This window comes from Myotis myotis, unplaced genomic scaffold (genome assembly GCF_014108235.1).
Source record: "Myotis myotis isolate mMyoMyo1 unplaced genomic scaffold, mMyoMyo1.p scaffold_m19_p_1, whole genome shotgun sequence".
In the NCBI taxonomy this organism is placed as follows: Eukaryota; Metazoa; Chordata; class Mammalia; order Chiroptera; family Vespertilionidae; genus Myotis; species Myotis myotis.
The window spans coordinates 88,033,227-88,060,824 of NW_023416313.1; the positions used below are offsets into that span (position 1 = coordinate 88,033,227).

General features: G+C 39.3%; 1 protein-coding gene across 1 annotated transcript in view; it reads right to left on the bottom strand.

Moving 5' to 3' along the window:
- The window catches only part of GSTCD (glutathione S-transferase C-terminal domain containing), a 141,436-nt gene that overhangs the window by 14,800 nt on the left and 99,038 nt on the right, over nucleotides 1-27,598 (bottom strand). Inside the window, exons 6-8 of the mRNA XM_036344123.1 lie at nucleotides 16,191-16,306; nucleotides 15,987-16,031; nucleotides 11,875-12,003 (exon numbers count right to left, since the gene is read on the bottom strand). Of these exons, the coding sequence (XP_036200016.1) occupies nucleotides 11,875-12,003; nucleotides 15,987-16,031; nucleotides 16,191-16,306 (290 nt within the window). The remainder of the gene's footprint in view (nucleotides 1-11,874; nucleotides 12,004-15,986; nucleotides 16,032-16,190; nucleotides 16,307-27,598) is intronic.

Below are 27,598 nucleotides of genomic sequence, written 5' to 3' on the forward strand. Positions count from 1 at the left end.
GTACTGGCTCTATGCTGAGCAACTGCACGCAAACCTTTCTATGCTCACAACAGCCCTGGAAGATTTTATTATCTGCATGTTAAAAATGAGGAGACTAAGGCTCCCGGAAATGAAGAGTGCCCACAACAAAGCAGGGCAGGATCCTGACCCCATGCCTTAACTACCTCAGGCTGCTTCCCCACAAAGCCCTCCTAAGGCTCTTACAGAAACGTTTAGACAATTTACTTTTATATATCTCTCTTTATTGTTGTTCTCACTTCCATTGCTACATGCAAAAGAGTTTATTCCCCTCATTTAAACAAAACAACTAAATCTAAGCAGTATTTATAGGATGGATTTTAGGACTAAAAGTTTCTATTGCATCACATGCTTCTAATTTCCATTGTCATCAAATGCAGGTCAGAATAACAGGCAAATAATGATGAGATACTGATCAATGAAACCATGTAAACAGGGACAATTAGCAGGCATCAAGGTGGCATTTCCCCCCACTAGGGAAAGGATGGGCTTTTCACTAAAGTGATGTTGGGTTAATTTGATAGCTATAGAAAATAAAAATAGTACTTTTCTCTCACCACACATAATAAATTTCAAATAAATTAGATATTAAACAAACAAACAAACAAACAAACAAAAACAAGTGAATTCCTTCATAACTAAGAGAAGTGGGAAATACTTTCCTAACTATGTCTGAAAATCCACATGCAATAAGGGGGAAGGTTAATAAATATGACAGAGTGAAAAATTTTAAGAGCCCTTTTAAATAGCTAAAAGCCCCTCAGAACTGTGTGTAAAAAGCTAAACAACAAAGTGAAAAGATTTGCAATTTATAGCATAAACAAAGGGTTAACATTCCTAATGCATAACAAGCTTCCAGAACAAGAAAAAAGCCCATTATCTGATGGTAAAATGAGTAAGAGCTTCGGACAGTTCACAAACAAAAATATACATATAGGTTTTAAAGTAAAATCACCTAATAATGCTCAAAATAAGAGAAACAAGTATTTAAACTACTTTTAGGATACTACTTATCACCTATTAAAATAACAAAATTCATAAAAATTGATGCCACTCTATGGGCCAGCCTGTGGGGAAACAAAATTACATGCTTAATTTGTGATGTCACTTCCAAAAATTTGTTCAAGGGACACATTGGCAAAAATATAAAAAAGATTTATTCACTGAGGCAACATCTGAAATAACAAAATAAAAACTAGCCAATTTCTCATGGATAGAGGACTGATGAATAAACACAATGAAGTATTCTGCAGCTCTAAAAAGAAATAAGCAATATATACATCACTATGGAAGATATTATTAAATGAAAAACAATGTCACAAAATTCTCAAACTATGCTTTTTTATAACTTTAATGGGTATATTTTGGGATAAAACAATAAATATGCTGATGTCATTAGGAAACAGATTTTCTTTTAGCTTAAGAAAGAAGAGATATATGATAAATAAATGAGGCTAACTTCAAATCCCATCATCCTGAATTTAAATTGGAAGTATCAGTATAATACTTGTTTAAAAAAACCACAGTATTGCCTAGCTCAGACCACTAAGAAGCCTAGAAACAAAGGTCAAACCAGTAGCAATGACCATTCTAGTACCTAGATTGTGGTAATTTAAATATCATTTTCCTTTCAACGAATTTAGAGATCCACGGAGAAATAGCTGATGAGGCAGGAAATTCACAGATGAGCTGGAACAGCCTGTTATACTGAAAGCATGGATGCTATCAATATTACTGAAGCCTTATCAAAAAGACTCAGGGACCACATCCAAGCGGCTCCCACTGAACAAAGATGGGAATATTTGAGCATCAGTGACAATAATAACTGCAATGTCTGACTGCTGTTTATCAGACTATCAATCCCCAGAGGGAAAGTAGGGGAGGGTGGGGGTAAGGGGAAGAGATCAACCAAAGGACTTGTATGCATGCATATAAGCCAAACCAATGGACACGGACAACAGGGGAATGAGAGTATGAGTGTGTGTGTGTTTGGGGGGGGGGGAGGGGAAATGGGGGTTAATGGGGGGATGAAGACACATTTGTAATACCTTAACCAATAAAGAAATTTAAAAATAATAATAACTGCAATGGACTGAAGTATTTCAAATACTAAATTGATGAATCAATAATCATACTGGGAAAAAATTAACATTACTTTTGGTTGATAACCAACTCACTTTGAAAACTGGAAAATATTAGAAAAGAAACGAGTTTTATCTGGCATTTCCTATGTGAACGACATCTCAGTGTAACCAAATAGTTGCTAAAGAAAACTAAATGAAGGCAGAATGATAAAATTAGAACATCATCATTTCACAATTCTTACTGAAGTAAGACAGCCAGATGTAAGCGCCTGCAGATAGAACCCACCACCACCTATGATGTGGTCTTACCCAAAAGTGAACCTGATCTGATTATGCCGCTATAATCAAGATCTAACTACCAATTCCTAGACAATACAGGAAACAAAGTAATACGTGAAACAAAATCAGGGGAATGTGATCAGCAAAATCCACACTGGAAAATTCTAAAGGAGACATGGCATGGTTATATAAACAGATAAACTGCAAGGGAACAAACAAAAAAGACAGGCATTGTGTGGTAGGAATAATGATCACTCCAAGATGTCCTAGATAGAGCCTAATATGACAAAAAAAAAAAAGGATTATTTTGCAGCTGAAATTAAGATTAAAATAGGATTATTCTGGATTACATAGGTGGACTCAATCTGATCACATGAGGCCTTAAAATACAGAACTTATTCAGACAGGAAGCAGGAGAAATGAGACAGAAGTCAGAGAGAAGGACCTGAGCCACCACTGCTGGCCTTCACGGTGAGGCGGCCATGAGCGGGGGAACATGGGTAGCTCTACAGAAGCTGACAATGACCCCAGCAGAGCCAGGCAGGGAGCAGGAACCTTAGTCCTACAACCGCTGGAACTGAATTCTACCAACAACCTGAAATGATCCTGGAAGTGGATTATCCCTTCAGGAAAAAGCCAAACCAAGCCAATGCCTGACTTTAATCTAATGACACCTGGAGCAGAGAGACTAACCGACCCCACCTAGATTTCTGACCTATAGAGCTGTGAGGTAACAACTTTATGTTATTGTAAGCTGCCAAGTTGGTGGTAATTTGTTAAAACAGAGATAGAAAAATAATGCACATGAAAACCTACAGATTTAAGCCTTATAGTTCACATTAGCCATTTCAATTTTTGTATTTTATTTTAATTCTTATTAAAAGAAATATGCTTTGAAAAATCATGAAACATCTGGTATAGAAAGCCTATGCAGGAACATGAAGTTGAGTGATTTTGTTGAGGAATTTGTTATTTCTTTAATCACTAATGGTCTATAATTATTGTTTACAGTTCTAGAAACTGAACAATTCATTCATTCATCATGTATTCATTTAGTCAATAATCACTGGGCATTTCCTATGTATCAGTATTATGGTAGTGGCTGGGAATACAGAAGTCAAAAATTTGGTTCATTTTCTATGCTCTGTCAATAGTAACAACTGAATCCAAACTATTTAATACATTAATTAACTCAATGTGGGAATTGTATAAGTTTAAACAACTCAAAGTTATATGTCTACTGTGTGTGACTCACAGGGGATATGAAGAAGTGTTAAACACTGCACACCATTCTCCTTTCTGTTTCTATGTATATGACTGCTTTACATACCTCATCTGAGTGGAATCATATGCTTCTCTTTTTGTGCCTGGCTTATTTCACTTAGCATAACGTCTGTAAGATTCATGCATGTTGTATCCTATGACAGGATTTCCTTTTTTTTAAAGGTTGAATAATATTCCATTGTCCCTACATATGTACGCCACATTTTGTTTATGCATTCCTCTATCCATGGACATCTTGGCTATTGTGAACAGTGCTGCTATAAACATGGGTGTGCAAATATCCATTTTAAGATGAGAAAATTGAGGTCCAGAGAGGTTACTAGCTCACACAATAAATTAAGGATTCTAACTCAGACAGGGTGGGGCCTCCATCCCAGATAATTACTCTTTACAAATACACTCCTCACTTTATCATCTCACTGGTCCGACCACTGTCTGGAATTAAAGCTCCATGGGGAACGAGCATTTACTGAAGATCTGTCAGATGTCAAAATTTTACACAGTGTTTTTTTCTTGATTTCATCATTGAAGTCTGTCCCCTTCATTTACTACTTTAAGTAGCTCTTATTGGCTCCACCTGCAATAACATGTCAAAGGTCACCGAGCCAGCTAGCATTCCAGATGATCTCTGACTCCAAGTCTGACTCCAAAGCTCACACTCTGTCTATTACAGCGTGCATGCCATGCTTTCGACCAGCATCTTTGGAGCTGGAAGGAACCTTGAGGCCATCTTTTTTTAATGAAGGATTTCTGGATATCAGTCTTAGGACCCTCACTGACTAATGTGGAAAAGAAATGGAGTATGTGCTGACCACACATAAAGGAAGTGGCAAAGGAAAAAATGACAACGATAAATACATCACTTATTTTCTTAAAACATTCTTATCCACAGTATGAAATCTAATTTCTAATTACATCTCAAGCATCTGACCCAGAAAGTCTGTAATATAACCCATAAAGGATAGATTTATTAATATAAGACACATCAGATAGATTTGACAACTGTAGAAAGAACATCAAAATAGCAACTATGACTATCTAATGAAGGCTAATATGCTGGGGGAAAAGAAACTGAATTAATGTTTAGCTGACATCATAGCAAACAACTACTTCACTGATTGATCCAAAGAATTCAAAATTGTGGTCTCAAATAATGAATTTCTTAATATCAACCCCTTTCTTTGTATATACACCAAATTCTAATTTAAAGATAAAAATTGAAGTTGTAAACTTATCTATTGGCTAAAGTCATGCATATTCCAAAGTAAATGTTAATATTTTCTACTCAGATATATGCTGCAGAGTTCATGGACTATAAGCTAAGGGTCCTTCTCTTATATTTTCTTACTTCAATTAATCTGTATATCATAAAAGTTGTAAGTACAATACTTATCCTATCATGTAAGTTCGCAAAATGAAACTGAACAGCCAAGAAACTTCAATCCACATCTTTGTCATATATGGTAATAAATACATGAAATTAATTGTCACTCATTCTCATAATGTCTTTCAACTGGGTAGCCCCTAGATAAGGAAAGACTATAAACCAGGGTTTGGTAATGTCTGGGCCCTGGACTGTATAAGGCCCGAGAAATCATTTGGTTTGGCCCTGCCAAGGCAACCATAGGTGGGACTTAAAATTCAATAAATCTGGGAGCTTTTTTCATAGCAACATACATTTATATTAAGTGAATTATATTAAGCAAATGATGTGATAAATATCCAAATGGCCCTTGGCAGAAAAAAGGTTCCCCACCCCTTCCCTAGACAAACTGTTACAACACCTTTCATGCTTAGGGAATGAAAAAATATATGTTGATTATTCTCTAAGATAATATATATTAAAAAACATTCTAGAAATATATGTTGATGAAGAAAATGTGCTAATCCTATCTAATAATCCTATCTAATAAAAGAGTAATATGCAAATTAACCATCACTCTGTCACAAAGATGGCGGTGCCCATAGCCACAAGATGGTAGAGCCCAATCCCCTCAGCCCTGCCACTGGAGTGTTTGGGCCTGTCGAAGAGGCAGGACCCGCCCACTCCGGTAGCAGATCAAGCCTCTGGAGTGTCTATGGCCAGCAGGGCCTGCTTGGCCGTCACCACAGCGACCTGCAAGCAGGCAAGCATGCAAGCATGCCTGCAGACAGCACCCAGCAGGGCCTGTTTGGCCACTGCCATGTTGTGGAGCAGGCAGGCCCCGCAGAGAGCAGAGAACATTGGGAGTGGGACCAAGCCGTCAGTAGGACATCCCCTGAGGGTTCCCGGATTGGAGAGGGTGCAGGTCGGGCCTCTGGTTTTCGTGCATCGGGCCTCTGGTTTTTAATATGACACATTTTTAAATAATAAGCCTATGCTTTATTCATAGCCCCCAAACAAAGTTTGTGTTATACTTATTTATGACTAATTTTTTTTAGATTCATTTAACATTTACTACATAGGTGTCAATAATCCCCATTCCACAAAATAGCTAACTGGCTGGTCCAAGATCTCAAGTGAGAAGCCAAGATTAAAACTTAATTTGCCTGTTACCAACCTTTATCCTAGTTCTTCATGTTCCCGTTTACTCCTTTTTTAGACATGGAGAGTGAACAAGAAAGTCACTGACTGGACTCTAGTGCCAGCTCTTACATTAACTATGTTCCTCTTCCCCTCCTAGAGCCTCAAGTCTCCATCTGTAACATGAGAAGACTGAACTGAGTGACCTCTGAATTTGCCCAGCTCGATGATGCTCTGAGCCCGGGCTTCTCAAAGGATTCCCTTCCAGATACCTTAGACAAAAGCAGGCTTAGTCCCAGCTGTGCACTTGTGTTCCCCCTCTTTAAAAACTTCCATGTAATTATATTACAGGTAATTGGATTTAAAATTCAAATAACACTAAAAGGCATGCAATTACAAAAAGAGTCTCTTGCTCTGTATACACTCTTCTCTCCTTAAAAGAAAATCTGGCGACCAAAGCTAATGCTACTCAACTCATTAGTTTTATTTCCTGAAACCCATACATTTTCTATTAGCATAAGTGTATATTGCTCTCTCTTGCTTTGTAAATATTAAATATTATCTATGATATTCTGTAATAGGAGATGAGGAAATTTTTTGCACATTTATACACGCTTTCCCTTTGTGTTCATGTAGTGTTTTCACTATTCTGCTTTGTATATACTGTTCACTGCTGAGTTAAGTGTGCTGTACATTTTGAACATCCAAGACTTTCCCCACCCCCTCTTGTATTGGATACCGCTTATTCTTTTTTCTTATTTACTCTCTTGTTTTGGTGCAGCTAATCTTCAGGTAGTTTCCTGAAGTACATTTCCTATTTCCTTCATACATGGTGGTTGGATTGATAAGGTATAGAATTTTAGACTGGAACTTTTCCTTTAGAATTTTAAAGTCTTTGCCTCACTGTCTTTCATGTTGCTATTGAGAAGTGTGATAGCATTTTGATTAAATTTTTTTTAGTATTAAGTCCCCCCCCCCCCCCCCCCTCCCCTCCCCGCCCGGAACTGTTAGGAAATTTCACAACAATGTATCTTGGTTTAGGTCATTTCTCAAGTGAGCTTTTCAATAAAAAGAAACACATTATTTTTGACACATTTCCTTCTATTAGTTCTTTGTATTTTTCTCCTGACCATTTTATCTGTTCCTCTTTCTGGTCCTCTTATTATTGAAGCATTGAACTTTGTGAACTGAATCTCTAATTTTTTTAAAAACATAACTTCTTTCCAGTTCCTATTCCTTTGATTTTTTTTTGTTCTATATAATTAAAAAATATTTTTATTGATTTCAGAGAGGAAGGGAGAAGGAAAGAAATATCAATGATGAGAGAGAATCATCAATCAGCTGCCTCCTGCATACCCCTCCTGGGGATCAAGGGCATACCTGGGTATGTGCCCTGACTGGAAATCAAACCATGACCTCCTGGTTCATAGGTCGACACTCAACCACTGAGCTACACCAGTCAGGCTTTTGTTCTATATTTTCCTCAGGTAATGTTCTACATTACATTTTTTAGATTTCTACTTTTATTTTGTTATGTACTAGTACTAGTATATGTGTAAATGTTTACCAAAGTAAACATATATATATATATATCTATACATCTCTATATACCGATGTATATAATATCCTTACCCAATGATATTTTTTCCATTGATTTTTTTAGAGAGATAAGAGAGCGTAGAGATACAGAGATAAAGATGTGAGAGAGACACATCAATTGGTTGCCTCCGGCTCATCCCTACCAGGGCCAGGGATTGAACCTGCAACCAAGATACGTGCCCTTGACCGGGAATTGAACCCACAATCCTTCAGTTTGCCGGCCGATACTCTAACCACTGATCCCAAATGAACTAGGTAGTTAATATATTTTTAATTTCCAAGAAGTCCTCTGATGGTTCATTTTTTAAAATTCTATCCTTGCTTCATCTATGTGTTATCTCTTCTGACCTCTCCCCGAATCAGATCCTTTGTCACATTTGTTGCTTTGGTTTCCATCTTCTATTGTGGAAGTTTTCCATGTTTGATATTCCTTGGCTGTCAGTTTGTATTAAAGAGCAAATCACTAAAAGTTGGTTGGAAGTTCTGAATGAAGACTGGAGGGCTTTACTAGTGACTGGGTAAGCAGGTGACCAGCTGGTTTTTGTTTATTTGAATTCAGTTATGGTACCTGTAATTCTTTCTCTGGGAACAGTTGATTCTGCAAAGGATCTTTTAAAACTTTTGATTGAGGAGATGATTCCAGCTTCTGAAGTTTTGGAATTAAGAGCAAATAGCAAGGTGGGGTGTGGTGGGGAGAAGTTTCTCATCATTTGGGAAGCAGATTCTCGCTTAGCTCCTGTTTTCGGTGTCCATGTCACCCTTGTCCTCCTCTGTGCCTCATATCCCTATATTTAGAGCGTCTCTGACTCAGTTTCCTTATAGAATAAACCTCCAACCTCTTGCAGGAGTAGGGAGAAATAGTTACCTATTTATACAGATAGGGGTGGGAATATGGGTCCCTAAATATTTTTAATTAAATATAATTTCAGCCCTTCTCTACACCCTTCCTCTGAGGTTTCTGGTAGCTGAATTCCTAAAATTTTCTGGGATTCTGTGAGAGCAAAGAGACTTACTTTCTAATAACCTCTTGCCATTCCTTTTCCTCATGCATTTAAGTTCTTCTCTGTTCAATAATTTATCATTTTCCTTCAATCTGATTTCTGTCTAAATTGTGGCTCAAGTTACAGAATGGTGATAGTAATTTCATTAATGATGGAGTACAATTTTTCTGTTTCTTGGGGGTGTGATTTTTTTGGGGGAAAAGAGGGTTAAAATACCTCTATCTGCCTCTTCACCTGGAAGTCCTCTATTTGGCCTTAATGATTTTTCTAAATTGTGTTTGCATAATATATAATTTCTCAAGTTCATTACCCTTTAAAAAAAGATTATATAAATTGTTCACCAAAAGTGTTACTGAATTACATTCTATAATTGCATTAGCATCTTCTAATTGTACATTAACATACATAACTAGAAATGAGCTTGTAATTAAGCACTCAGACCTGATAAATCATAATTATATTGAAATTTATAAGTTAAATAGAAAAATATAAATAGATAACTTGAAAATAAATTGTTCTGAGATTCTGATATACATTGACAGATAAAACATATTTATCCCACTGTTAAAAATCAATACCTTATTTCCTGGCTGAGATGACTGTATTTTATTGCTGGAATTATTCAACAATAGCATTTTGTAGGGCAGGATGCTTAGCATGGACAGTTTTTGTTTTCTAGTGCAAAGTGTTTTTCCACAATAATGGCCTTTTCTGTAATACTAGTGGCTTGGTGCACGGATTTGTGCACATTGAAAGGAATTCAATTAGAAGAAATACTTTGATATCACTATTTGCACTTTCTCTGTCATAGAAGTGTCAGAGATGAAAGAAACATTGCAGCCTCGGGTCCCCCAGCACACCTTTAGGTCCCCAGGGCTGGCACCGGGGTCCCTTGGTCCCTCGGCCCAGGGCGGGCAGCGTGGCCAGAGGTCCCCTGTCAAGCCCTGTCGAGCGGGGTCGTGGCTAGAGGTCCCTTGGCCTGGGGCGAGGGGCATGGCCTGAGGTCCCCTGTCAAGCCCCACCAGATGGGGGGCACAGCCTGAGGTACCGTCAAACCCCACCGGGGGGGAGGGAGGTGCAGCCTCAGGTCCCCCATCAAGCCCCACTGGGCGGGGAATACAGTCTCAGGTTCTCTGGTGCACCCTTATGTCCCCCGGCCTGGCGCTGGGGCAGGGGATGGGGTCTCAGATCCCCCGGCCCGGCACTGGGGTGTGGGGCACGGCCTGAGGCGCTGGGGCAGGGGGCGCGGCCTCAGGTCCCCCGTCAAGCCCTGCTGGGCGGGGGGCACAGCCTCATGTCCCCCGCCTGGCACCACGCAGCCTCACGTTCCTGCTGATCGTGCATTATGGCTTGTTATGGGAACCCTGTCTCCGGTGCGGGCACAGTCATCTTGTGATGGTGTGACAGTCAATTTGCATATTACCTTTTTATTATATAGATTATGAAATGTAGAGCAAATATCACTTCCAAAAAGACTTACACATTTTTAGTTGGTGTTAGTAAATTATGACCTTGAAATATGTAAGAATATGCCACAATAATTTAGCACCTATAAGACAAAGAAGGATAAAGAGACATATGGCCAATAGGCTGGGCATTTTGTAAATTGAGAGGGGAATAAATGGGAAGCAATGTCTCGCTACCTGACACATTCTGCCTGGTGTGTTGGTAACATGGGCACTGTCTCAATAACTCATTTCATGGAAGAAGCGTTAATCTTTTCCTAAATATACATTTAATTTTAATTTGCTGGATCAGATGTCAGCATTTTCCTGAATTTCCTTATGAACAGTTACCTTATTAATAGTTTTCTTAAAGTTTACTTCTCTTTTTATAGGTTTGGCTTGAGAGAACCAATCTAGATTCTATCTACAAAGGAAACAAATTACATACTCTTTAGGCTATAAAAAATAACAACAAACTGCACAAATTTCAGTAGCATGTATTTAAGAAATGACCTTCACTGGAAAAACATCAGAAGCACGACCAAAGGTCTGAGCATCTGAACCTGGACAAGAGTTCCATTAGATGAGCCCACTGAGACTGTCATGTGAACACATACAGCTGAGAATGCACACGATCACAACCTTCCTGGAAAGTGATTTGGCAAATGTATTAAGTCTTAAACATCTTGATGCATAAGATATTCATCATAGTAATAATTACATTATAACAACATGAACAAAAAAGAAACATGATTAATTAGTAGGGAAAAGATTTAATTAAAGCAGAATCAGAGTATAATTTCAATGTTAGCATATGTGTTGATATGCATTTGTATGGCTGCATAAATATCTAAAGAGCAAAGTTTTTTTTTAGCAGGTATTAATCTCTCAGTAACAAGAGTACTGATAATTCATCTTAATAATATTATGTATTTTTCTGTATGGAGCATAGAGTCCTATAAAAATCAGGAAAAATTTATTGAAAATAAATGCAAGGAATAGCAGCAACACCAATATCTTAATGAAATTCAAATTCCACCAGAGCACACAAACTTGGGTTTAAAGAGCTGGTAGAATCACACATCTTAGGTCTTTTTAGTAATAATGAATAATAATAAGTTGGTCTTAAGGTTTTAGAAACATGATTAACATATTTTCTGTTTCTTGGATGCTAAAAATACAGGTAGATATCAAATCCTAGCTAAAGTAAATATTACTTAAAGATAACTCTAGTATTTATAGGTTACTAATAAGCTATATTTTTCAATTATCTTTGTTTTTCTTTTTTTTATCTCCTAAAAATGTAGCATAAATCAAGGGAAATCATTTTCATTAGAATTCATTCATTGCATTCAATTAATAGTTATTTTTAAGTACTTGCTATGTGTCAAACATTGTTTTGAGGCACTGGGGATTCTGCAGTGAAGAAAATAAAGTTCTTATCTGGTTGAAGAACAAATGTTATCTCTATCATATAATGATGAAGTGTTATGAATAAAATAATATTTATTAGTATGCTATATTATGTAGATAATATAAAATAAAAGTTATAAATTTCTTAGTTTCTCAAAGAATATAAAAGTACCTCTTTTATTTACTCTAAGGCATATCATTTTTCTTACTTTTTAAACTAAGGAAATTGAAATTGTTTTATTACTTACCCCAATATTAAACATTCCTGTAAAATACTCCATATTTGCTTGAATAAACCAAATGTTGCTTAGACCTAGCTCATCACTTCTCTTCTTAGCACGGATTAGTGATAATTCCTTGTTTTCTATTAATGTAACCTAGATTTCACCCAGGAAACAAAGTATATTTAGGAACATAATTCAGACATCAGGGCAAAGTATTATTACTGTATTTCATAGCCTTAATAATCTATACTAAAATAGAGTAATATGCAAATTATCTGTTACATTGTAACATCACAACCAAATCAGCAGGCTGCATCCCCACCCTCTGCTCAGGCAGCTGCAAGGCCTGGGGTAGGATAGGATACCATAAGAGAGGATAAGAAAGGAGAGGGAGAGGAAGGCAGGCCTGTATGCAGACAGGCCGAGAGGAGAAACAGAAATACAGAAAGGGAACAAGAAAAAGATGTAGGAATGGAAAAGGGAAGAAAACTGCAGGGCTGCACGTGGGAGGGGGTGACGACTGCAGGGAAGGGGGGGGGAGCAGGTGTGCTCAGTGAGGGGTAGGGCGGGAGCCCTGCCCAGACGTGGGAGGAGGACAGTGGCCAGGCCCTCAGTGCAGGCGGATGGCAGGGAGGCGCCCACAGGTCTGGGACAGAGTGGTGGGTGGTCTGAGACCTTCAGGGTCGAGGCGCTCCTGCTTCACAGTAGCAGCAGTGCCCGGGCCATGCGGGCTTTGGCCACCCTCACTGGGCCAGGCATCCCGGGCAGGAAATGGGAGCAGGACAGAGGGAAGGAGGCCGGGGGGAGGGGGAGGGGGCGGCAAACACCTGGCCAAAGCTGAGCCCTGGGCTCGGGGTTAATGCCCCCCTCCTCAAATGGAAGCTTTAAGAAGGGAAGGAGAGAGGGAAGAACTTTAAAAAGGAGTCAGTAGAGAGCAGAATTAAAGAAGAAAAGAGGATGTATGAGTGAACTGTAGGAGCTATAATGAAAATCAAGTATAGTTCTGTACTGGGGACAGGTTTTAAAAGTAGGAGTCAGAAAAGAAAAAAGACAAATGATAGTGAATAATTAGGCAGATAGATAGATAGATAGATAGATAGATAGATAGATAGATGTTAAAACAGTGAAAGTAAGTAGAGAAGAATGTATGGGAAAGGTAGGATGAGAGAGAAAGAGGGAGGGAAGAAAAGTTTTAAAGGGGAGCCAGTAGAGCTTAAAAAGAGAATGGGAAGAAGGAAGAAATGGGGGAGGAAGCAGAGCAGGTCCGAGGGAGGAAGTGAAGAAAAAAATTAAGGTGGAAAGGAAGGAAAAGGGGAGGCAGGGCAGGGGTAATGATAAAGGAAAGAAGGAATGTGGGGAGGGAGGGTAGGAGAAAGATGAGAAGAAGGATGATGGAACAGAAGTAGGAAATAAGGAGGAAAGAAAAGTTTATAAATGATGAGTCAGTAGGAAAAAGTATTACATAAAGGAGAGAGAAAAATTGTGTGAGAGGGAGAAGCCAATAAGGAAGTCAAATACAATTGTGTGTGAAGGGGATAAGATTAAAAAAAAAAGTTAATAGGGGTGACCAGGCCGGCAGGGGAGGGCAGTTGGGGAGATCAGGCTGGCAGGGGAGGGCAGTTAGGGGGATCAGGTTGGCAGGGGAGGGCAGTTAGGGGGATCAGGCCGGCAGGCAGAGTGGTTAGGGCGGGCAGACAGGCAGGTGAGCAGTTAGGAGCCAGAGGTCCCGGATTGGAGAGGGTGAAGGTCAGGCTGAGGGACCCCCTCCCATGCACGAATTTTGTGCACTGGGCCTCTAGTATAATATATTCTATACTAGAGGCCCAGTGCACGAAATTCGTGCATGGGTGGGGTCCCTCGGCCTGGCTGGCTACCAGGGGGAGGGACCACAGGAAGTTGGCCCCAGCAACAAGCTAACCAACGGCCAATTCTGTGAAGAATCGGGCTCCCTCCTCTCTCCTGTCTGGGTCCAGGGTGTAGGTAAACCAAATTCAGGGCTGTCGGGCCCCAGAAGCAAGGTCTGGGTCAGTGTGCAACCAGCTGGTCGACTGGTCGTAATGGTCACTTAGGCTTTTATATATATAGATTTATCCTTATCCTGTGCCAGGAAGTATGTCAGATAATATGGTACAAAAGTGAACAAGGTCTTTGAACTCTTGAAGCTTACACTTGTAATGATATAAGTAAAATAGGCAATTATAATACAGTGATAAGTGCTCAATAAAAGACATATAATGTGTTATCAGAGCACCTACACCTGATGATTATGGCAGGTTTTATTCAATAAATATTGGAAAAGTAGCTCCGCTGTTATGGCTCAGTGGTTGAGCACTGGCACATGAACCAGGAGTCATGGTTCAATTCCCGGTCAGGGCACACGCCTGGGTTTTGAGGCAGCCGATCAATGATTTGCTCTCATCACTGATGTTTCTATCTCTCCATCATCCCTTCCTCTTTCTTAAAATCAATAAAAACATATTTTTTTAAAAAATATGGAAAACTAACATATTTACTGAGGCCTGAACAATTAATAGAAATTAGCTGGGGCAATGAAGTAGTGTTTCAGGCAGACAGAGAAACATGTATGAAGGCCCAAGGTGAGAAATATACTATGTTTGAAGAACTGAGAAAACTGGTGTAGCTGGGCACAATGTGTGACGGTGATGGTGGGCATGGGGAGCAGGGTGTGGGGATGGAAATCAGGCTGGAGAGGCAACAGAAGCCAGACCATGAGTGATAACAGAAGTTTCAGCTGCTGCAATGAATAGTATGGATTAGTGGAGCGAGGCAGAAGGCAGCACCACCATTAGGAGTCTCTCACAGTAATCCAGGCCAAGGAAGATAGGAGAGGAGCATCGGTTTGGATGGAGAAAAGTGGGCAGAATTGTCACTTTCATCATGATCATTCCGAGTTCTACCCTAATTTTATCCTCACGTTCGTCTTTATGGGAATATCCTGGATCCTTTGTATAATAAAACCTGTCAGAGTACCCTGGGTGTCAAACGCTTCCCTCTTCCCGGTCTCTGTTCCCAGGAGAACTGTTAGGGAGGAAAGAAGATGCCATGTACCGGACTCTGTTTCTACAGGAGTCTCACGTATGAGCTTTCTTCCTCTTACTCCAATCATGAAATTGTTGCTTTTTAAAATAATAAAACAGACACCTGCCTGTTTCTCCCAGGAGTCCTTATTTATTTAATCCATAAGACCAGCCCTCCAATTGCCATCATTCAGATATATGTCATTCATACCAGTCTATGAGCTCTTCCACATTTTTTTCCTCTGGGAGTGCAGTAATCATTGTAACTATTTTGTCCATTCTAGAGAGCTCACAAGCAAAGAATGTGCCTCAGTTTAATTGTATTTTTTGAAAAATGACATAAAATTCTAGACTTTTATGTTAAAAGATGATCACTGTGAGGAAATTATTTAATATGGCAGAAGACTAAAAATAGGAAACTTCTAATAAATGGTGGCACCAATTGCATAAATAATGGTACATTTCCTTAAACACATATGTGGTCACATTTTGGTACTGTTTTGATGAAAACATTTACAACTATTTGCAATAGGGAAAAACTTTTTTGATACAATATTGAGTGAAAACATAACTAAAATTGTATTTGCATTTTTAGATTTTGCAACAATAATTAACCTCAAGGACAGGAACTTACTAAGAACACGAGGAGAAAATCATTTCATGGATCAGGGGAGGTAGATTGGATTTTGTTTTTCTTTAAAATTTTGTTATTGTTGTTATAATTTTGATACAATGCATAAAAATCAAGTTACCAAAAGAATATGCTCAACAAGTTTCAGATGCTAGTATTTCCAGAATAAAATTTTGTTGCCGATTAAACTAGTTTTATCATTATTTTATTTAGCAGTGGAATAGTTATTTATTTTTAAAATTATTTAATATATAACTCTTTTATACAGTTAAAAACTCTTGTGATCCTACTTATTCCTTAAGATTTTGAATCTTAGATGTATAGTTCAAAGAAAAAAGGAAATGCCTGTGCCACACATTTGACCCGGGTGAATGATTATAAACTCAAAGAACAGGTATAAGCCAGGCTCAGCTAACTGAATCATGTCGTTTTCTGATGTTTTCTTTTATCTGTTATTCAGACTTTACCTGGCATAATGGCAGCATATGAGCGAGCATAATCCCAAGGTGACCCTAAAAGAGGCAGGAAAAGACAGAAATGTTAAAGTTGGTCCCTAAGGTTTCTGCTCATCCTGAGATAACAATCTTAACAAATAAAAGCATGTCCTTGAATGTAATATAAATTCACAGAGTCTTGGAAAGACTAAAAAGATACGTGAAGAGATATCATACCCCACCGCTGCAAAAATCCACAATTCTATCACCAGGTTTGGCCTGATTTGTCACCACATACACAAGGTTGTTTAACTGTTGCTGCTTCCTCAACGCTCGATCACTGGACATTTTACCTGGAAAGACAAGAGGTGAAGAAAATGAAATGTGTATTCTGTGGGGTTGAGAAGACACTAGTAGAATAGACTACTAGCATGCAGGAAGAGGGGTGAATAGATAAATAAACTACAAATTCTGTATAACCCACTAGGAGAAACTAGATAACTGGAACTCAGAAATGAACTCTATTTTTACTTCAGTCTTTTAAAATTTTTTTATATATTTCTCTCTCTTTATTGATTAAGGTATTACATATGTGTCATTATCCCCCCATTGCCCTCCCACACCCCCCACTCATGCCCTCACCCCCCTGGTGTCTGTGTCCATTAGTTAGGCTTATATGCATGCATACAAGTCCTTTGGTTGATCTCTCCTCCTTACCCCCACCCTCCCCTGCCTACCCTCTGAGGTTTGATGGTCTGATCGATGCTTCTCTGTCTCTGGATCTGTTTTTATTCATCAGTTTATGTTCATTATATTCCATAAATGAGTGAGATCATGTGATATTTACCTTTCTCTGACTGGCTTACTTCGTTTAACATAATGCTCTCCAATCACACCTGTCAGAATGGTTATCAAATGACAAGTGCTGGTGAGGATGCAGGGAAAAGGAACCCTCTTGCACTGCTGGTGGGAAAGCAGACTGGTGCAGCCACTGTGGAGAACAGTATGGAGTTTCCTCAAAAAACTAAAAATGGAACTCCCATTTGATCCAGTGATCCCACTTCTAGGAATATATCCCAAGAAATTAGAAACACCAATCAGAAAGGATATATGCACCCCTATGTTCATAGCAGCACAATTTACAATAGCTAAGATTTGGAAACAGTCTAAGTGCCCATCAGCAGATGAGTGGATTAAAAACCTGTGGTACATCTACACAATAGAATACTATGCTGCGGTTAAAAAGAAGGAATTCTTACTTTAGTCTGATCCAACTTTTCTTTCAATACATAGTGGCAGAAAATCTATGAGAAAAGTGTTTTAAAGAAAGCACACAGAGGAGGAACCAAGATGGCTGCATAGGTACACACTTGTACTTGCTGCCTCACACAACCACATCAAAAGTACAACTAAAAGACAAAACAGATATTATCCAGAACCACAGGAAGGCTGGCTGAGTGGAACTTCTACAACTAGAAGGAAAGAGAAAAGTGCATTGAGATGGGTAGGAGGTACGGAAGTGAGGGGGTACAGAGCCATGCGTGGAAACAGGCTGGCAACTAGATACACTGTTGTCTTTTTCAATTGGGAGGGAGATACAAGCTCCCCATTGCTCTGAACTCAAGTTCCAGGTGAGACTCTGGGGACCCAGGCTCATATGGGGAGAAACTAGACTGTCTGGCATTGGGACAGGAACGTGAGGGTGGCTTTCTCGCAGAGGTGCTTGCAGTGATCATTGTTCCTGCACGGGGCACAGGACACAGAGACCCGGGGATCTCTCAGAGGCAGGGCAGACTGGCAGCTATTGCTGTTTGCACCACCCTGTGATTCCCTGAGACCCCTCTCCACCCAATTTACAACCCCACGCAAGCTGAGAGCAGAGGCTTTTGAATATGAATGGCCTGTTCTTTGCAATCTAAAACCTAACAAACTGCTGCTGGGTCAAAGAGCACTAAAGCTTCCAAAAGATGGACTAAGGCTTGACAGAAGCCTGCATTGCTTCCAAGCTGGGCCTCATCTGAGCACTTCCAAACCCAAAACAAAGAGGAGGAATCTGAAGATCTCTCTGTAGCTCCTGCTGGGTGGCCTCAGGTAGTGGGTGACTTTGCAACTCCTTAGACATCCAAGAGCCCATCTACCCAGTGGTCAGTGTGAGACCATACCAGAATACATCTCTTCAGATCCATAAGCGACACATTTAAGGGGTAGACTCAGTGAGCAGCAAAGCCCCACTGAAGCAAGTCCTGCCCAATAAGGGTGTCTCCAGCACAGAAGTTCTCCCACTGTAGACACAGCTGGTCCTCACACCAATTGCCCTGGTGGTCAATTCCTCCCAGTGATACCTACAACAATCAAGGCTTAACTACAATAAGACTTTGCACACAGCCCACAAAGGGGTGCACCGAGAGCATCCACCTCAGGTGACTGGGGAGGCTGAGCCACTGGGCACTATCGGACACCTAGCACACAAAGCCACTCTACCAACACAGGGAAGCAGCCAAAATGCGGAGACAAAGAAACAGGTCACAAATGACAGAAATGGAGGAAAGCAAACTATTGGATATAGAGTTCAAAACCATGGTTATAAGGTTACTCAGGAATCTTCTAGAAACCTCCAAGAAATATAGTGAGACCCTCAAGGATATGAAAAAGGACCAATTAGAAATTAAGCATACACTGACTGAAATAAAGAATAATATACAGAGATCCAACAGCAGACTAGAGGACCCCAAGAATCAAGTCAAAGATCTGAAATATGAAGAAGCAAAAAAAACCCAACCGGAAAAGCAAAAAGAAAAAAGAATCCAAAAATATGAAGATAGTGTAAGGAGCCTCTGGGACAACTTCAAGTGTACCAACATCAGAATTATGGGGGTGCCAGAAGAAGAGAGACAGCAAGATATTGTTAACCTATTTGAAAAAATAATGACAGAAAACTTGTCCTATCTGGTGAAAGAAATAGACTTACAAGTCCAGGAAGCGCAAAGAACCCCAAACAAGAGGAATCCAAAGAGGACCACACCAAGACACATCATAATTAAAATGCCAAGGGCAAAAGACAAAGAGACAATCTTAAATGCAGCAAGAAAAAAAACAGTTAGTTACCTACAAGGAAGTACCCATATGGCTGTCAGCTGATTTCTCAACAGAAACTATGCAGGCCAGAAGGGAGTGGCAAGAAATATTCAAAGTGATGAATAGCAAGAACCTACAACCAAGATTACTCTACCCAGCAAAGCTATCATTTAGAATTGAAGGTCAGATAAAGAGCTTCAGATAAGAAAAAGCTAAAGGAGTTCATCACCACCAAACCAGTATTATATGAAATGCTGAAGGGTATTCTTTAAGAAGAGGAAGAAGAAGAAAAAGGTAAAGATAAAAATTATGAACAACAAAGTGACAACAAATATATATCTATCAACAAGTGAATATAAAAATCAAGTGAATAGAGAGGGAAAATGGCGGCGGTATAAACGGATGTGTCCTGTGCCTTGTCCTGGAGCAGATAAGGGTGAGCAGCTGAAACGGGTAACATGCAGCCTGAATAGGCAGAGGATCTTCAGCTGAGAGACTGTCTGCAGCTAGGAAAGACCGAGAACACCCCAGGAAAAAAAGGACGGTTGGAGACTGCGGCTGAAGCCTCTCCTGGTGCGCCAGCTAAGCAGCGGAGACTGCGCCATCTTGGGTGGTTGTTGCCGGCATCCAGAGACCAGCTACTAACCTGGAAACAAGGGATTCAAGCTGCGTGACTGCCTGAACTCAGAGGAGCACTGCTTCTTCTCACGGAAAGGTTGGACATCCCCTAAAGGTGCGGTTTGCAGTTCGGGTTGGAGGGAGGACCGAGCTCGCGTGGGGCGGAATCTGCGCCCCACAGAGTCCGCAGCCGTTGGGACCAGCGTGACCCGCGAGTGGGGAAGGGGCCCCACAGAGCTGCTGGCAGAAGGGAACGCGAAAAATGAGCCCATAGCTGGACTGGATGTAAAGGAGCAGCCTTGGACTTTGCCAATCTGTTGGCTGCTTGGTGCCAGGGGCGAGTGGGCGCGCGGAGACTGCGCGCGGAGACTGTGCGCAGACCTGGAAGGTGGAGGCTTGCGAATTCGCACAACTATCAGGCTCTTGTTACAGTTCCCCTTAGATCCGTGCATTTGATTATTAAACCCAGTGCATGGGATTCCCCAGTTGGGGTCATTCGCAGAGCCTGTAGGGGAAAGTTCTTTTTGGGGAGCCTGGGAAACAGCGGGCAGTGGCAAGGAACCAGCTCTGGGCAGTGGTCTTTCCCGAATCAGTGCCAAATACCATAGAGGGAAAAAAACAACAACAAAAAACCCTACTGATAGAGAGGACTTATAGCCTCGGAGGTCAAACCAGACACACTGCCACCCAGAGGCAGAGCCACGAACTGTCTCTTCTGTGATCACAAATAAAGGCAGTCTGGTAAACAAATATAAGCCGCCTTAAAATCAGGTCTGTGGTTTACTGCACGGAGGGACAGTGTATCGCAGGGAAGTTCAACACTCCCCTGAATGCCTGGCAGGACTGAGGCGTGCCAAAAAGAAGAGTGGAAGATCTGAAGCACCTTCACTTCCGAATATTTTTATATATATATATATTTTTTTAATTCTTTTTTCACCATTTCATTAAGAACCTATTTTATTTTTTTATTTTATTTTTTATTTTTTTCATCACTTGATTTTACCTTTTTAATTACTACATTTTTTTAACCAGTATTATTGCTATCCTTTTACCATTTTTTCAAGTGTCATTTTATTTTTTATTATTTTTTTTTATTTTTCTTTATTTTATTTTGGGATTAGTGTTATACACACTATTTTCATCGTTCCTTTAGCATCATTTCTCTCTAGCTCACATTTACCCTTAAGCCAAAACTCTCTTCCTCACTTTTCCCCTTTTGTTGTCCTGTTTCTCTTACCCTATTCCTGCTTTGGATTTTACCTATTCCTTCTTTCTACCCACTGTCTAAATTTCACCCTACTTATATATCTAATTTCCAATCCCTCGCTCTCGCCATACAAATAGCCTCTTCCCCACCTCTATTTCATTCTCTTACTTTTTTTTTTTTTTTGTCTTTTTGTTTTTTTCGTCTCTCCCTTTTCCCAATCTCATTTCGGCACTCCTTTTTGTTTTTTATTTTTCTCTTTAATCTTTTTCTCTTTTTTCTTCTTTATCCCCTAATTCTCTTCGCTCAGGGGGTCACCTTTATTTGGGGTTATTAATATCGTGAATGCATTTAGTTTGTTGCCTTGTACGTTGTGCCTTGTTGTGTTGTATTTTGTGCCTTTGAATCAGCGCAGCAGAGAGAGAACTACATAACCAAACACCTTGAGAAGAGAAATCATGGTGAAACAAAGAACCAACCCAAATATGAAAGAAAAACAGGCATCATCAGAAAAGGAAGTAAACGAAATGGAGGCAATGGAGGCAAGCAACCTGTCAGAGAAAGAATTCAGAGTAATGGCCATAAGGTGGATGAAAAGAATGGAAGACCAATTCAACAATATGTGTAGGAACCAAGAGGAAATGAAGAAGAACCAAGAGGAAATGAAGAGAAACCAAGAAGAAATGAAAAACGACATCACTGCCATAAAGAACTCAATAGAAAGCATCAACAGTAGACTAGAAGAAGCAGAGGACCGCATCAGCGAGCTAGAAGACAAGGTAGAAAAAAAATACCCAAACAGAACAGCTTCTAGAAAAAAAAATTAAAAAGCAGGAGGAAAGCCTAAGAGAACTATGGGACAATGCTAAACGAAACAACATCCGAATAATAGGGGTGCCAGAAGGAGAGGAAACTGAGCAAGGAATAGAAAACCTGTTTGAAAAAATAGTAACAGAAAATTTCCCTGATATAGGGAGGAAAAAACTCACACAAATCCAAGAAGCTCACAGAGTCCCAAACAAAATGAACCCGAAAAGACCGACACCAAGGCACATAATAATTAAATTGGCAAACACCAACGACAAAGCAAGAATCTTAAAAGCAGCCAGAGAGAGACAGAAAGTTACCTACAAAGGATCCCCCATCAGACTAGCGACCGATTTCTCAACAGAAACACATCAGGCAAGAAGGGAATGGAATGAAATATACAAAGTCATGCAAAGGAAGGGTCTGAATCCAAGAATACTATACCCAGCGAGGCTATCAATCAAAATTGAGGGTCAAATCAGGAGCTTCACAGACAAAAACGGTCTACGGGAGTTTATTACAACCAAACCAGCAATGCAAGAAATGCTAAAGGGTCTGCTGTAAATAGAAAAAACAGGAAACAAAGAAGGAACGCAGCGGTAAAGAACAAAAATGGTGACTAACAAGTTTCTATCAATAATAACTTTAAATGTAAATGGATTAAATTCCCCAGTCAAAAGGCATAGGGTAAATGACTGGATAAGAAAACATGACCCATATATCTGCTGTCTACAGGAAACCCACCTCAGAAAAAAAGACGCACACAGACTGATGGTGAAGGGATGGAAAAAGGTTTTTCAGGCCAATGGAAGTGAAAAAAAAGCCGGGGTAGCAATACTTATATCTGACAAATTAGATCTCAAAGTGAAGGACATAAAAAGAGATCAAGAAGGCCACTTCATAATACCAAAGGGAGCAGTCCAACAAGAAGAAATAACTCTGGTAAATATATATGCACCCAATATAGGAGCACCCAAATATGTAAGAAATCTTCTGGAGAAGATCAAGGGAGAGATTGACAGCAATACAATCATAGTAGGGGATCTTAACACCCCATTATCTCCACTGGACAAATCCTCTAAACAGAAATTCAGCAAAGAAACATCAATCCTAAATGACTCACTAGATCAGATGGAATTAATTGACATCTTCAGAACATTTCACCCCAAAGTCACAGAATATACATTCTCCTCGGGTGCACATTTGTCATCTTCAAAGATAGACCATATATTGGGTCACAGACAAAGTCTCTTCAAATTCAAGAAAATTGAAATCATATCAAGTATCTTCTCAGACCACAAAGGCATAAAACTGGAAATCAACTACAACAAAAACAATCCAAAAAAATCAAACACATGGAGACTAAATAGCATGCTATTAAACGACGACTGGGTCACCAGTGAGATCAAAGAAGAAATAAAAAACATCATGGCAACAAATGACAATGAAAACACAACAATCCAAAACCTATGGGACACAGCAAAAGCAGTCTTGAGAGGGAAGTTCATAGCTCTACAAGCCTACTGCAAGAAACAAGAAACAATGAGAATAAATGACCTAACTCTACAACTCGAAGAATTAGAAAGAGAGCAACAGAAAAAGCCCACTGTAAGCAGAAGGAAGGAAATAACAAAGATCAGAGCGGAGATAAATGACATAGAGACCAAAAAAACAATACAAAAGATCAACAAAACCAAGAGCTGGTTCTTTGAAAGGATAAACAAGATTGATACACCTCTAGCCAGGCTCACCAAGAAACAAAGAGAGAGGACCCAAATAAACAAAATCAGAAATGAAAGAGGAGAAATAACAACAGAACCCATAGAAATACAAAGGATTGTTAGAAAATACTATGAACAACTCTACTCCAACACACTAGACAACCTGGAGGAAATGGACATATTCTTAGATAAATACAACCTTCCAAAACTTAACCAGGAAGAATCTAAAAATCTCAATAGGCCAATAACTATGGAGGAAATCGAAGCAGTAATCAAAAAGCTTCCAGCAAACAAAAGCCCGGGGCCAGATGGCTTCACAGGGGAGTTTTACCAAACATTCAAGGAAGACCTAAAACCTATCCTCCTCAGACTATGTCAAAAGATCCAAGAGGAAGGAGCACTTCCCAGCTCATTCTATGAAGCCAACATCACCCTAATCCCAAAACCAGATAAAGACAATACAATGAAAGAGAATTATAGGCCAATATCCCTCATGAACATAGATGCCAAAATCCTCAACAAAATCCTAGCAAATCGGATCCAGCAGTACATCAAAAAGATCATACACCATGACCAAGTAGGATTTATCCCAGGGATGCAAGGATGGTACAATATCCGCAAGTCAATAAATGTGATACATCACATAAACAAATTGAGAGAGAAAAACCACATAGTCATATCAATTGATGTGGAAAAAGCATTTGACAAAATCCAACACCCTTTCTTGATAAAAACTCTCAGCAAGATAGGAATTGAGGGATCATACCTCAACATAATAAAAGCCATATATGACAAACCCACAGCCAACATCATAATCAATGGGCAAAAACTAAAACCATTCCCCCTAAAAACAGGAACAAGACAGGGATGCCCCCTCTCACCACTCCTGTTCAACATAGTACTGGAAGTACTAGCCATTGCGATCAGACACGAAGAAGAAATAAAAGGCATCCAGATTGGAAAAGAAGAAGTAAAACTGTCCTTATTTGCAGATGACATGATACTGTACATACAGAACCCTAAAGACTCCATCAAAAAATTATTAGACTTAATAAATGAATTCGGCAATGTAGCAGGATACAAAATTAATGCTAAGAAATCCATGGCATTTCTTTACACCAATAGTGAACTTACAGAAAGTGAAACTACAGAAGCAATCCCATTTACCATTGCACCAAAAAAATTAAAATACCTAGGAATAAACTTAACTAAGGAGGTAAAAGACTTATATGCTGAAAACTACAGGACACTGAAAAAAGAGATAGAGGAAGACATAAACAGATGGAAGAATATACCGTGTTCATGGATTGGTAGAATCAACATCATCAAAATGTCCATACTACCCAAAGCAATTTATAGATTCAATGCAATCCCCATTAAATTACCAACAGCATATTTCACAGATCTAGAACGGACGTTCCAAAAATTCATCTGGAATAAAAAAAGACCCCGAATAGCTGCAGCAATCCTGAGAAAGAACAAAGTAAGTGGGATCTCAATACCAGATATCAAACTGTATTACAAAGCCACTGTTCTTAAAACAGCTTGGTACTGGCACAAGAACAGATATATAGATCAATGGAATAGAATAGAGACCCCAGAAATCGACCCAAACCACTATGCCCAATTAATATTTGACAAAGGAGGCAAGAGCATACAATGGAGTCAAGACAGTCTTTTCAATAAATGGTGTTGGGAAAATTGGACAGATACATGCAAAAGGATGAAACTAGATCACCAACTCACACCATACACAAAAATAAACTCAAAATGGATAAAAGACTTAAACGTAAGACGGGAAACCATAAAAATACTAGAGGAATCCACAGGCAGCGAAATCGCAAACATATGCCGAAGAAATTTCTTCTCTGATAATGCTCCTAGGGCAATGGAAACTAAAGAGAAAATAAACAAATGGGACTACATCAAAATAAAAAGCTTTTGCACAGCAAAGGAAACCATCAACAAAACAACAAGAAGACCCACTACATGGGAGAACATATTTGCCAATGATACCACCGATAAGGGTTTAATTTCCAACATTTACAGGGATCTCATGAAGCTTAACAAAAGGAAGATAAACAATCCAATAAAAAAATGGGCAACGGACCTAGATAGACACTTTTCGAAAGAGGACATACAGAAGGCCGAAAGACATATGAAAACCTGCTCAAAGTCACTAATTATACGAGAGATGCAAATCAAAATGACAATGCGTTATCATCTCACACCTGTCAGAATGGCTATCATCAACAAATCAACAAACAACAAGTGTTGGAGAGGATGTGGAGAAAAAGGAACCCTTCTGCACTGCTGGTGGGAATGCAGACTGGTGCAGCCACTGTGGAGAACAGTATGGAGCTACCTCAGAAGACTAAAAATGGAACTCCCATTTGACCCAGTGATCCCACTACTAGGAATATATCCCAAGAAACCAGAAACGCCAATCAGAAAGGATATATGCACCCCTATGTTCATAGCAGCACAATTCACCATAGCTAAGATTTGGAAACAGCCTAAGTGCCCATCAGCAGATGAGTGGATTAGAAAACTGTGGTACATATACACAATGGAATACTATGCTGCGGTAAAAAAAAAAGGAACTCTTGCCTTTTGCAACAGCATGGATGGAACTGGAGAGCATTATGCTAAGTGAAATAAGCCAGTCAGAGAAAGATAAATACCACATGATCTCACTCATTTGTGGATTATAGAGAACAACATAGACTGATGAAAAGGGACAGACCCAAAGACTGAGAAACAGCAATCAGGCTATCAATCCCCAGAAGGAAAGTAGGGGAGGGCGGGGGTAAGGGGAAGAGATCAACCGAAGGACTTGTATACATGTATATAAGCCAAAATAATGGACATGGACAACGGGGGGATGGGAGCATGAGTTTGTGTGTGTGGGGGAGGTTGGGGGTTAATGGGGGGGGATGAGGACACATTTGTAATACCTTAACTAATAATAAAAAAAAAAAATCAAGTGAATAAAAAAATCTGATGAACAGAATAAACTGATGAATATAATAGAATCAGAAGCATAGAAAGGGAGTGGACTAACAATTCTTGGGGGGGAAGTAGGTGTGTGGGGTGAGGTAAGAGACTGAACAAAAATCATACACCTATGGACAAGGACAGTGTGGGGAGGGGTTAAAAGTAGGGGGTGGGTTGGGAACCGGGTGGAGGGGAGTTATGGGTGGAAAAAAGAGGAACAACTGTAATAATCTGAACAATAAAGAATTATTAATAATAAAAAAACTAACATTAAAATAAAAAAAAAGGAAAGAACACAACATGAGAAACATTAAGTTCAGGTCACAAACAAAGTAATTGTTCAATACATGCTTTCTGGATTAATAACAATAGAGACCTATTGTAAAAATTACCTAATTTCAGCACATTGCTTAAATCTCCTTGGAGAAAGTAGATCTATAATAAAACTTTTTTTTTTTTTTGTAACTGGCCCATCTTTAAACTTGATTCTTCTGATTAGGACTCTTTAAACATAGGTGTCGCATTGTCTGAAATATGTCAATGGTTATTACATTTAGAGAGAAACTGGATTTTCCCCTTTCTGCTTCGAAGTGTTTTCCTCATGAGTCAGACACAGAAATTTAATGCAATTAGAGATTAGAGATAGGGTATTTCCAAGTATGAAATGCCTTGGGCCTAGCAGCATGAAAACATCTGAACTTTCAAAAGCCATTAGTCAAGCCTATGAATATATCTTCAGAAGAATGAATGAAATTACTTGTTTTTACAAGTTTCAAATGTACTTTTAAAAAAAATAAAAGCAAGATTAAGAAAATGTAAGAGCATATTTCAGTGATATAGATTAAAAACCCAGATAATCTTTTTTGCTTGATCAAATATTATTTACAGACACCAAAGTTTCCCTGCTCCATTTTCACAGAAAAATAGTATGTTTTTTTTCTTCTCTTTTCTGTTTTTCTTCTTATGTGACTAAGGTAAAAACATTTGAAAACTCTTATTTTAGGAAAAAATAGAAAACGTGGATAAAAAAGATCTATATAAGAAAAAAAGATTTATAAGCTCATAATTCAGAGGTTATACTATCTAATAAAAGAGAAACATGGTAAGTAGCGTACGTCTGCTACCCTTCCCATTGGCTAATCAGCGAGATATGCAAATTAACTGCCAGCCAAGATGGCAGCCGACAGCCAGGCAGCTTAAAGTTAACATGAGGCTTGCTTGCT